General features: G+C 42.5%; 1 protein-coding gene and 1 long non-coding RNA gene across 14 annotated transcripts in view; one reads left to right on the top strand and one right to left on the bottom strand.

Moving 5' to 3' along the window:
* The window catches only part of LOC133640451 (cytospin-A-like), a 266,085-nt gene that overhangs the window by 218,780 nt on the left and 35,150 nt on the right, over nucleotides 1–12,155 (top strand). For 3 of the 13 annotated variants that reach the window (XM_062033885.1, XM_062033883.1, XM_062033879.1), the window contains exons 1-2: nucleotides 8,128–8,362; nucleotides 10,906–10,969. In XM_062033885.1, the coding sequence (XP_061889869.1) occupies nucleotides 10,939–10,969 (31 nt within the window). In that variant the 5' untranslated portion in view covers nucleotides 8,128–8,362; nucleotides 10,906–10,938. The other 10 variants (XM_062033888.1, XM_062033881.1, XM_062033886.1 and 7 more) reach the window with 8 other exon arrangements.
* On the bottom strand, nucleotides 7,465–8,169 carry LOC133640452 (uncharacterized). The gene is made up of 2 exons (XR_009824153.1): nucleotides 7,749–8,169; nucleotides 7,465–7,556 (listed from the first exon to the last, which is right to left on the bottom strand). It is a non-coding gene; the product is annotated as an uncharacterized LOC133640452 (long non-coding RNA).

The following is a 12,155-nucleotide window of genomic DNA, read 5'->3' as shown; positions in this document are numbered from 1 at the left end:
AGGTCCACCTCCACGACGGCGCAGGAGCCAAGAACAATAATAATAATGACAACAACAACAAAGTCCCGTCTTCTTGTCCAGATGTGGCGTTAGGGTCTCCAACGTTGAGACGAGCACGTCTGACGCCATGTTGTTTCGCCCCCTCCACCACCCTCAAAGTCTGCAGACACACTTGCAGGACACAACTTCTCATAGCGGCTTCTATTTATAGAAAACTGCGCCATCTATATGACAGCTCCGTTTATTTGTTTTGTTTTTTTAATTAAAAAAGAAAGAATAATACAGAACTGCAAACAACAAATGTGTAAGAAGTAAAATAACATTTCAATTTCCATACCTACGATTTCATTACATTTTCAAAATCAATACAAAACTGAATACTTACTCATTCCCCCCCCCCCCCCCCACCCCCAAAATGAATCATGCGAAGCAAACGTCTTGTTGTTGTCAGTGCAAACTTTGGTCACCAGATGGCAGCATTTACTGATGATGCTCTGTCCGTGGTCCTGATTGACAATCACAACTAAGTCCAGAATATAACATTTTAAAAATAGCTGTTGAACGTTTTCAGTTTCCTCTTAAAACCCACTTTTATTTTCTGGATTTTAAGTCGGCCCAAGTCGTGTGGTCCTCCGTGTCTTTTATTGTTTTATTCTATGTTATTGATTTGTTTTTACTTTGGTGTTTTTAATCATCTTTATTATTTTTATTTTGTATTTATTTTTATTATTTTATCTATTATTTGAAAAAAACTTTTGATTAAATTACTTATTGTTTTTATGTGCAGTACACAGGAAACAGTTTGTTAATAGTGCACACATATATATATATATATATATATATATATATATATATATATATATATATATATATATATATATATATATATATATATATATATATATATATATATATATCAATCAATCAATCACAATCAATCATCAATCAATGTTTATTTATATAGCCCTAAATCACAAGTGTCTCAAAGGGCTGCACAAGCCACAACGACATCCTCGGTACAGAGCCCACATACAGGCAAGGAAAAACTCACCCCAGTGGGACGTCGGTGTGAATGACTATGAGAAACCTTGGAGAGGACCGCATATGTGGGCATATATATATATATATATATCCATCTTCTTCCGCTTATCCGAGGTGGGGTCGCGGGGGCAGCAGCCTAAGCAGGAAAGCCCAGGCTTCCCTCTCCCCAGCCATTTTCGTCCAGCTCCTCCCGGAGTATATATACATATATATATATATATATATATATATATATATATATATATATATATATATATATATATATATATATATGTATATATATATATATATATATATGTATATGTATATATATATATATATATATATGTATATATATATATATATATATATATATATATATATATATATATATATATATATATATATATATATATATATATATGTATATATATATATATATATACACACATACGTTAGGTCAGGAAAAAACACAGAGGCTATTTCATCCCTACAGGCCTGTATAGCAGATTTCTATGCTCTTCAGGGGATTTTTATAAAATACAAATATACAATATATATACATACATACCCCATGAAGAGCAGGGAAATCTGTGAAACAGGCTTGTAGGGATGTAATAGCCTCTGTGTTTTTTTCCTGACCTAACGTATATTCCGCTCTACCCTGGTATTGAGCACTGTATAAAGGATAAACCACAGAAACCTCGACTATATATATATATATAAAGGTATATATTTATTTATATATATCATTTGTCAGCACCACTGACTCACAGGTGTGCAACCAAGACTCCACTTTTATTGACTCACGGGTTGACGAAAACAAATTTCACAGACTCACGGGTTGAGTAGGAGTCAAGTTCTACCGACTCACGTGTTGACCAAGACTGAAGTTTCACTGACTAATGGGTTGGCAAAGACTCAAATTTTCACTTACTCTCATGTTGACTAAAACTCAAGTTTTACTGACTCACGTGTTGACTCAGACTCAAGTTTTACTGACTCACATGTTGACAAAGACTCAAGTTTCACTGACTAATGGGTTGACGAAGACTCAAGTTTCACTGATTCACATGTTGACTTAGACTCAGATTTCACTGACTCACATGTTGAGAAAGACTTGAGTTTTACTGACTCACGTGTTAAAGAAGACTCAAGTTTCACTGACTAACGGGCTGACAAAGACATAAGTTTTACTGACTCACATGTTGACTAAGATTCACGTTTACTGACTCATGTGTTGACTAAAAGTCAAGTTTCGCTGATTCACGTATTGACTAAGACTCAAGTTTCACTGATTCACATGTTGACTAAGACTCAAGTTTCACTGACTCACATGTTGACTTAGACTCAAGATTTACTGACTCACGTGTTGACTAAGACTCAAGTTTCACTGACTCACATGTTGACTTAGACTCAAGATTTACTGACTCACGTGTTGACTAAAAGTCAAGTTTCACTTGTTTACGTGTTGGCTAAAACTCGAGCTTCATTCTTGTATGTGTTGAAGAAGACTCAAGTTCCACTCACTCACGTATTGACATAGGCTCAAGTTTTACTGACTCACGTCTAGACTAAAAGTCAAGTTTCACTGATACAGGTGTTGATGAAGACTCGAGTTTCACTGACTCAAATGTTGACTAAAACTCAAGTTTTACTGACTCACATGTTGACATAGACTCAAGTTTCACTGACTAATGGGCTGACGAAGACTCAAGTTACACTGACTCACATGTTGACTTAGACTCAATATTTACTGAGTCATGTGTTGACTAAAAGTCAAGTTTCACTGATTCACGTGTTGACTAAAACTCAAGCTTCATTATTCTATGTGTTGAGGAAGACTCAAGTTTCACTGACTCACGTGTTGACAAAAAGTCAAGTTTTACTGACTCGTGTTGACTAAAAGTCAAGCTTCACTGATACACGTGTTGACTGAAACTCAAGCTTCACTCTTTTACGTGTTGACGAAGACTAAAATTTCACTGACTCACATGTTGACATAGACTCAAGTTTCACAGACTCTCGTGTTGTCAAAGACTCAAGTTTTGCTACCGCGGGAGTTGACAAAGAATCGAGTTTAACTGATTCACGTGTTGACGAAAACTCAAGTTTTACTGACTCAAGTGTTGACAAAGACTCAAGTTTCACTGGCTCACGTTTTTACAAAAATGTACGTTTCAATGGCTCACTAGTTGACAAAGACTCAAGTTTCACTGATTTACGTGTTCAATGAAGTCTCAAGTTTTACTGACACACAGGTTCATAAAGACTCGATTTCGATGACTAAAGTGTGTTCGACAAAGACTCAAATTTGACTTACCCACATGAGGACGAAGACTTAAGATCCACTGACAAGCAGGTGCTCGATGAAGACTGAAGTATAACTGACTCGCAGGTTGACAAAGACTCGAGTTTCACTGACTAACAGGTGTTTGACAAAGACTTTAATTTGAATGACTCACAGGACTAGCGGGTGCTCAACCAAAACTTAAGTTTAACTGACTCACAGGTTGACGATGTCTCAAGTTTCTCTGAATCATGGGTTGACAAAGACCCCGATTTTAAATGACTCACATGTTGAAGAAGACTTAAGATTCACTGACCAGCGGGTGCTTGACGAAAACTCAAGTTTAACTGACTCACAGGTTGACTGACACAAATTTACCTGACCTATGGGTTGACGAAGACTTGAGTTTCCCTGACTAACGGGTGTCCAACAAATACTGAAGATTCACGGACTCACATGTTGGCGAAGACTCTAGTTTTACTGACTAACGGGTGTTCGGCAAAGACTTCAGTTTCACTGACTAACGGGTTGACAAAGACTCAAGTTTCACTGAAAAACAGGTGCTTGATGAGGACTCAAGTTTCATGAACTAACAGGTGATTATCGAAGACTCGAGTTGACTGACTCACATGTTGACGAAGATTTAAAGTTTTACTGACAAGCGGGTGCTCGACAAACACTCAAGTTTGACAGACTCACATGTTGACAAAGACTTAAGATTCATTAATTAGCGGGTGTTCGACAAAGACTTAAGTTTCACTAATTCACATGTGAACAAAGACTTGAGTTACACTGACTTGGGGGTGCTCGACGAAGACTCAAGTTTCACATGTTGATGAAGACTTGAGTTTAACTGACGAATGGGTGTTATACAGAGACACAAGTTTTACTAACTCTTGTGTTGACCAAGACTTGAGTTTCCCTGACTCACGGGCTGACGGAGGCACGGGTCACACTGACTAACGGGTGTTTGATGAAGACTCTAATTTGATTGACTCACATATTGACTAAGACTTAAGTTTCACTGTCTCATCAGTTCACGAAGACTCAAGTTTAACTGACTCGTGGATTGGGCGAAGACTCCAGTTTCAATGTCTCATGGAGTGACAAAGACTCAAGTTGAACTTACTCATGGGTTGACGAAGACTCAAGTTTCACTGTTTCATGGGTTGACAAAGACTCAAGTTCAACTGACTCAAGGATGGTATGAGGACTTAAGTTTCACTGACTCATGGGGTGACAAAGACTCAAGTTTCACTGTCTCACGGGTTGACAAAGACTCAAGTCTCACTGACTCATATATAGACGAAACCCAAGTTTCACTGTCTCATGGGTTGACGAAGGCTCAAGTTTAACTGACTCATGGGTTCGACGAAGACTCAGGTTTCGCAGAGGACAAATTTCACCACATCTAGTGTTTGTGTGACAATCATTGGTACTTTAATCTTTAATCTTTAATCATTGTCTCATGGATTGGATGAACACTCAAGTTTCACTGTCTCACGGGGGTTGTATGAAGATTCAAATTTGACTGACTCCTATGTTGCCGAAGACTTAAGAAACCCTGACTCACCTGTACCCAAGGGAGACTTCAGTCTTGGAATGGGAAGTTGTTGTGCATGTGCGAGTTGACTGACTTATAAGCACTCGAGTCGGTTACAAGAATCAAGTTTCCCATCACTAAATTTACCTTTTTTTAATTCCACTCGCTATTTTTGCTGTTGTGGCCTTTTTCCGGAACTGACTTTCTTCAGGCTTCTGATTGGCCCAAAAGTCCCAAGTCATCATCATTATTGTGATAGTGCCACCTGTTGAGTTGAGTTTGTGTTTATTTGGAACATGCATGCATACAACATGATACATCACAATTTCCAGTTTCTCTATTCAACATGTTCAAAAAGGAGTAGGAAGAAGCAGAGCTTATTTAATCCTACCCCTTTTCCTTTACATAGCAGTTGTTAGTGAAGTAAGTTATATTTCATATGGTGAGATAAGTAAGATTATCTAGAAAATGAATGGATGGATGAAATAAATTCAGAATGTTTATCATGGTTCTTCTTCTTTGTACTTTGTAAACACTTTCAGTTTGAAGAGTTTCTTAAAGTGGATTAAATGTGTACATAGTTTGATTTCTTTGCTTAATCCATTCCATCATTTAATTCCACATACTGATATACTGAAGGTCTTGAGTCTTAAATTACATTTTTCTCTAAGATTATATTTCTCCTGCTGTCATAATTCGGGAAACGTTCACTATATTGCCAAAAGTATTTGGCCACCTGCCTTGACTCACTTATGAACTTGAAGTGCCATCCCAGTCCTAACCCATAGGGTTCAATATGATGTCGGTACACCTTTTGCAGCTATTACAGCTTCAACTCTTCTGGGAAGGCTGTCCACAAGGTTGCGGAGTGTGTTTATAGGAATTTTCCACCATTCTTCCAAAAGCGCATTGGTGAGGTCACACACTGATGTTGGTCGAGAAGGCCTGGCTCTCAGTCTCCGTTCTAATTCATCCCAAAGGTGTTCTATCGGGTTCAGGTCAGGACTCTGTGCAAGCCAGTCAAATTCATCCACACCAGACTTTGTCATCCATGTCTTTATGGACCTTGCTTTGTGCACTGGTGCACAGTCATGTTGGAAGAGGAAGGGGCCCACTCCAAACTGTTCCTAAAAGTTGGGAGCATGGAATTGTCCAAAATGTTTTGGTATCCTGGAGCATTCAAAGTTCCTTTGATCAAGGGGATGGGTCAAATGCAGAGGACAAATTTCACCTCACCTAGTGTGTGTGACAATCACTGGTACTTTAACTTTAACTTAACTTAACTTTCACTGGAACTAAGGGGCCAAGCCCAACTCCTGAAAAACAACCCCACACCATAATTGCTCCTCCACCAAATTTCACACCCGGCACAATGCGGTCCGAAATGCAGTCCGAAATTTACCGTTCTCCTGGCAATCTCCAAACCCAGACTGGTCCATCAGATTGCCAGATGGAAAAGCGTAATTCCTCACTCCAGAGAACACGTCTCCACTGCTCTAGAGTCCAGTGGCGACGTGCTTTACACCACTGCATCTGACGCTTTGCATTGGACTCTGTGATGTATGGCTTAGATGCAGCTGCTCGGCCATGGAAACCCATTCCATGAAGCCCTCTGTGTACTGCACGTGGGCTAATTGGAAAGTCACATGAAGTTTGGAGCTCTGTAGCAACTGACTGTGCAGAAAGTCTTTGCACTATACGCTTCAGCATCCGCTGACCCCTCTCTGACAGTTTACATGGCCTACCACTTTGTGGCTGACTTGCTGTTGTTCCCAAACTCTTCAATTTTTTAAAATAAAACTGACAGTTGAATTTGGAATATTTAGGAGCGAGGAATATTGTAGCGTCCTGGAAGAGTTAGTGCTGCAAGGGGTTCTGGGTATTTGTTGTGTTGTGTTTATGTTGTGTTACGGTGCGGATGTTCTCCTGAAACGTGTTTGTCATTTTTGTTTGGTGTGGGTTCACAGTGTGGCGCATATTTGTAACAGTGTTGAAGTTGTTTATACGATCACCCTCAGTGTGACCCGTATGGCTGTTGACCAATTATGCCTTGCATTCACTTGTGTGTGTGAAAAGCCGTAGATATTATGTGACTGGGCCGGCACGCAAAGGCAGTGCCTTTAAGGTTTATTGGCGCTCTGTACTCCTCCCTACGTCCGTGTACACAGTTTTAAAAAGTCATGAATTTGACTTTTTGAAACCGATACCGATAATTTTGAAACCGATACCGATAATTTTTGATATTACATTTTAAAGCATCCATCGGCCGATATTATCGGACATCTCTAGTCGCGGGCCAATAAAAACCGAGCTGCAGGCCGCAAATGGCCCCCAGGCTGCACTTTGGACACCCCTGGTTTAAAGTCATATCCAACAATCGCGACAAAGACTTTTTACTGTCAACTGAGTTTTTTTGTTTTTTTTTAGAGATTTCTGCTGGTGGTGTGCCTCCGGATTTTTTCCAACGCAAAAAAATGTGTCCTTGGCTCAAAAAAAAGGTTGAAAAACACCGGATTAGGACACCTGATTCTGATCATTTGGACGGGTGGCCAAATACTTTTGGCAACACAGTGCATATCATCATTGTTGTAATTGAAATGAAAATACTAACTTTTTTTTTTTAGAATGTTTTATTGTAAATGTTTTATATCATTGTCTTAATTGACCATTTGCGCACGCACACCAAAAAAAAGTTCCTCCCACCTTTTGTCGCATTGTGGCAAGAAGAAGAAGAAGAAGAAGAAGAAGAGGAAGAAGAAGAAGAAGAAGAAGAAGAAGAAGAAGAAGAAGAAGAAGAAATTAATTAATTTATTTATTTATTTACTCACTCCAAAAAGAAGAAGAAATTAATTAATCAATTAATTAATTAATTAATTAATTAATTAATTTACTCACTCCAAGAAGAAGAACGAGAACTCGGGACGCCGGGAACTGGCGTGTGACGTCACGACCCTTCGACGGCGCCCTGACCTCCCAAAGCTTTTGTGCTCATTTGAGGCGCCGCACGTCACAAGTGGGCCCGACGTGTGCCCGCGTGACTCCCGATTGGGCGCGGACAAAAGCCGCAGAGCGCCGGCCCCGCCCGCGGAGCGTAAGACGTGCAGCTGCGGCAGGTACACCGTACATGCTAGCATGCTTGCTAGCTAGCTTGCTTGGCTCTGCTCGCCGTTCGGAAGTCCGTTCACTTAAACGACGACTTGTGGTGTCGGCGGGATGTTGCACGCTGTAGTTTGATGCAAGGCAGCTGTTGGCTTTCTGCAAAGGTGCAAGTCGATGCGGGAGATAAGTGCGGCATGCATTGCGTCATCGCATTTGATCCACGTGATCATGTTTGATGTGTCATAGACGTTGCAGCCCTAATGAGCTTCAGCTGGCGTTGATTTGTTGTATTTATTGATGCTTTAGCTATGGCGGAGGTGTGTTGATTTGAAAGTCATATCTTGGTGTTTTTAGGCGTCGAAATGTTTCCCATTACTTAGCAGCTTAGTTATAGGTGGCAATAATTCAAGGTATTTACTGCATTTAAACTCAATGCATATTTTATTTCAACATGACCAATGTGAACTTCTTAAATGTTTTATTATGAATTGGTGCAGCACGGTGGTACAGGGGTTAGTCCTGGGTTCAATCCTGGGCTCGGGATCTTTCTGTGTGGAGTTTGCGTGGGTTCCCTCCTGGTACTCCAGCTGCCTCCCACCTCCAAAGACATGCACCTGGGGATAGGTTGATTGGCAACAATAAATTGGCCCTAGTGTGTGAATGTTGTCTGTCTATCTGTGTTGGCCCTGCGATGAGGTGGCGACTTGTCCAGGGTGTACCCCGCCTTCCGCCCGAATGCAGCTGAGATAGGCTCCAGACTTCCCCGCGACCCCGAAAGGGACAAGCGGTAGAAAATGGATGGATGGATGAAATGTTAGTGTGAATGTTGTCTGTCTATCTGTGTTGGCCCTGCGATGAGGTGGCGACTTGTCCAGGGTGTAACCCGCCTCCCGCCCGAATGCAGCTGAGATAGGCTCCAGACCCCCCGCGACCCCGTAAGGGACAAGCGGTAGAAAATGGATGGATGGAATGAATGTGAGTGTGAATGTTGTCTATCTGTGTTGGCCCTGCGATGAGGTGGCAACTTGTCCAGGGCGTAACCCGCCTTCCGCCCGAATGCAGCTGAGATAGGTTCCAGCACCCCCTGCGACCCCGAAAAGGACAAGCAGTAGAAAATGGATGGATGGAATGAATGTGTGTGAATGTTGTCTATCTGTGTTGGCCCTGCGATGAGGTGGCGACTTGTCCAGGGTGTACCCCGCCTTCCGCCTGAATGCAGCTGAGATAGGCTCCAGACTTCCCCGCGACCCCGAAAGGGACAAGCGGTAGAAAATGGATGGATGGATGGAACGTTAGTGTGAATGTTGTCTGTCTATCTGTGTTGGCCCTGCGATGAGGTGGCAACTTGTCCAGGGCGTAACCCGCCTTCCGCCCGAATGCAGCTGAGATAGGTTCCAGCACCCCCTGCGACCCCGAAAAGGACAAGCAGTAGAAAATGGATGGATGGAATGAATGTGTGTGAATGTTGTCTATCTGTGTTGGCCCTGCGATGAGGTGGCGACTTGTCCAGGGTGTAACCCGCCTTCCGCCCGAATGCAGCTGAGATAGGCTCCAGACCCCCCCCCCCCCTCCCCCCCTCCCCCCCGCGACCCCGAAAGGGACAAGCGGTAGAAAATGGATGGATGGAATGAATGTTAGTGTGAATGTTGTCTGTCTATCTGTGTTGGCCCTGCGAGGAGGTGGCGACTTGTCCAGGGTGTACCCCGCCTTCCGCCCGAATGCAGCTGAGATAGGCTCCAGCACCCCCCACGACCCCGTAAGGGACAAGCGGTAGAAAATGGATGGATGGATGGAACGTTAGTGTGAATGTTGTCTGTCTATCTGTGTTGGCCCTGCGATGAGGTGGCGACTTGTCCAGGGTGTACCCCGCCTTCCGCCCGAATGCAGCTGAGATAGGCTCCAGACCCCCCCGCGACCCCGTAAGGGACAAGCGGTAGAAAATGGATGGATGGAATGAATGTGTGTGAATGTTGTCTATCTGTGTTGGCCCTGCGATGAGGTGGCGACTTGTCCAGGGTGTACCCCGCCTTCCGCCCGAATGCAGCTGAGATAGGCTCCAGCACCCCCCGCGACCTCGAAAGGGACAAGCGGTAGAAAATGGATGGATGGATGAAATGTTAGTGTGAATGTTGTCTGTCTATCTGTGTTGGCCCTGTGATGAGGTGGCGACTTGTCCAGGGTGTACCCCGCCTTCCGCCTGAATGCAGCTGAGATAGGCTCCAGACCCCCCCGCGACCTCGTAAGGGACAAGCGGTAGAAAATGGATGGATGGAATGAATGTGTGTGAATGTTGTCTATCTGTGTTGGCCCTGCGATGAGGTGGCGACTTGTCCAGGGTGTACCCCGCCTTCCGCCCGAATGCAGCTGAGATAGGCTCCAGCACCCCCCGCGACCTCGAAAGGGACAAGCGGTAGAAAATGGATGGATGGATGAAATGTTAGTGTGAATGTTGTCTGTCTATCTGTGTTGGCCCTGCGATGAGGTGGCGACTTGTCCAGGGTGTACCCCGCCTTCCGCCTGAATGCAGCTGAGATAGGCTCCAGCACCCCCCGCGACCTTGAAAGGGACAAGCGGTAGAAAATGGATGGATGGCATGAATGTGAGTGTGAATGTTGTCTGTCTATCTGTGTTGGCCCTGCGATGAGGTGGCGACTTGTCCAGGGTGTACCCTGCCTTCCGCCCGAATGCAGCTGAGATAGGCTCCAGCACCCCCCGCGACCCCGAAAGGGACAAGCGGTAGAAAATGGATGGAATGAATGTGAGTGTGAATGTTTGTCTATCTGTGTCGGCCCTGTAATGAGGTGGCGACTTGTCCAGGGTGTACCCCGCCTTCCGCCCGAATGCAGCTGAGATAGGCTCCAGCACCCCCCGCGACCCCGACAGGGACAAGCGGTAGAAAATGGATGGATGGATTATGACTTGTTCTAACTACAAATGTTGTGTTATTTGTCAGACTGGCTCCCTCTTCGTGGATCTCCGCATCATCATGGGGAATATCAACTACCGCCCCGCAGGAGGTACGACAACTCAAATAACACCATTGTTTGCACGCAACTCTCGCACACGATTAGATGAAACGGTTCACTTTAGGTATAAAGTACATTAGTACCTCAATGTGCGCGCTTAATTGTTTCGAAGAACGAGCTGCACCTTGAAAACCCCGAAGTACTAAACAGTGACGCCCGCTGATATCAATTTAGTCCTCAAAAAAGCGCAATTTCAACATGTAACATGCCTTTTAAAATGAACAACAAACTTTTAGATATAAAACAAATACAATAGAATAACTACTGTAGTTCTTCTTTGGAGTTGCTTCTCAGTCAAACCCACCGTCAGCAGATTTTGCATATTTTCATGGGTAAATGTTCGTTGTTTAGCTGTTATTTTAACAACATTGTCCTTTGCATTAGGCTTCAACTGTTTGTGGTGATTCTTTTCTTTAATTCAATGAACATCATCCACTTCTTACTCAAACCGCCGTCCCTCACTCTAACTTTCTCCGTTTGTCTGGAAAATAAAACAAAAGGAAGCTTCTAACTAAAATGTTGCTCGCCACCTGCTTGTATCTCAAAATACTCAAACCGGTGAAACTCACAAAAATGAGAATATCGTGCAAAAGTCCATTCATGTCAGCAATTCAACTTCAAATGTAAAATTAATATGTGATATAAACTCATTACATGCAACGTGAAATATGGCAAGCCTTTTTATTTATGTATTTATATATATATATATATATATATATATATATATATATATATATATATATATATATATATATATATATATATATATATATATACACTACCGTTCAAAAGTTTGGGGTCACATTGAAATGTCCTTATTTTTGAAGGAAAAGCACTGTACTTTTCAATGAAGATAACTTTAAACAAGTCTTAACTTTAAAGAAATACACTCTATACATTGCTAATGTAGTAAATGACTATTCTAGCGGCAAATGTCTGGTTTTTGGTGCAATATCTACATAGGTGTATAGAGGCCCATTTCCAGCAACTATCACTCCAGTGTTCTAATGGTACAATGTGTTTGCTCATTGGCTCAGAAGGCTAATTGATGATTAGAAAACTCTTGTGCAATCATGTTCACACATCTGAAAACAGTTTAGCTCGTTACAGGAGCTACAAAACTGACCTTTTGAGTAGATTGAGTTTCTGGAGCATCACATTTGTGGGGTCAATTAAA

The sequence above is a fragment of the Entelurus aequoreus genome, linkage group LG23 (genome assembly GCF_033978785.1).
Source record: "Entelurus aequoreus isolate RoL-2023_Sb linkage group LG23, RoL_Eaeq_v1.1, whole genome shotgun sequence".
Lineage (NCBI taxonomy): Eukaryota > Metazoa > Chordata > Actinopteri > Syngnathiformes > Syngnathidae > Entelurus > Entelurus aequoreus.
Note: the sequence above shows the minus strand (reverse complement) of the source record. Positions and strands in the feature narration are given on the sequence as shown.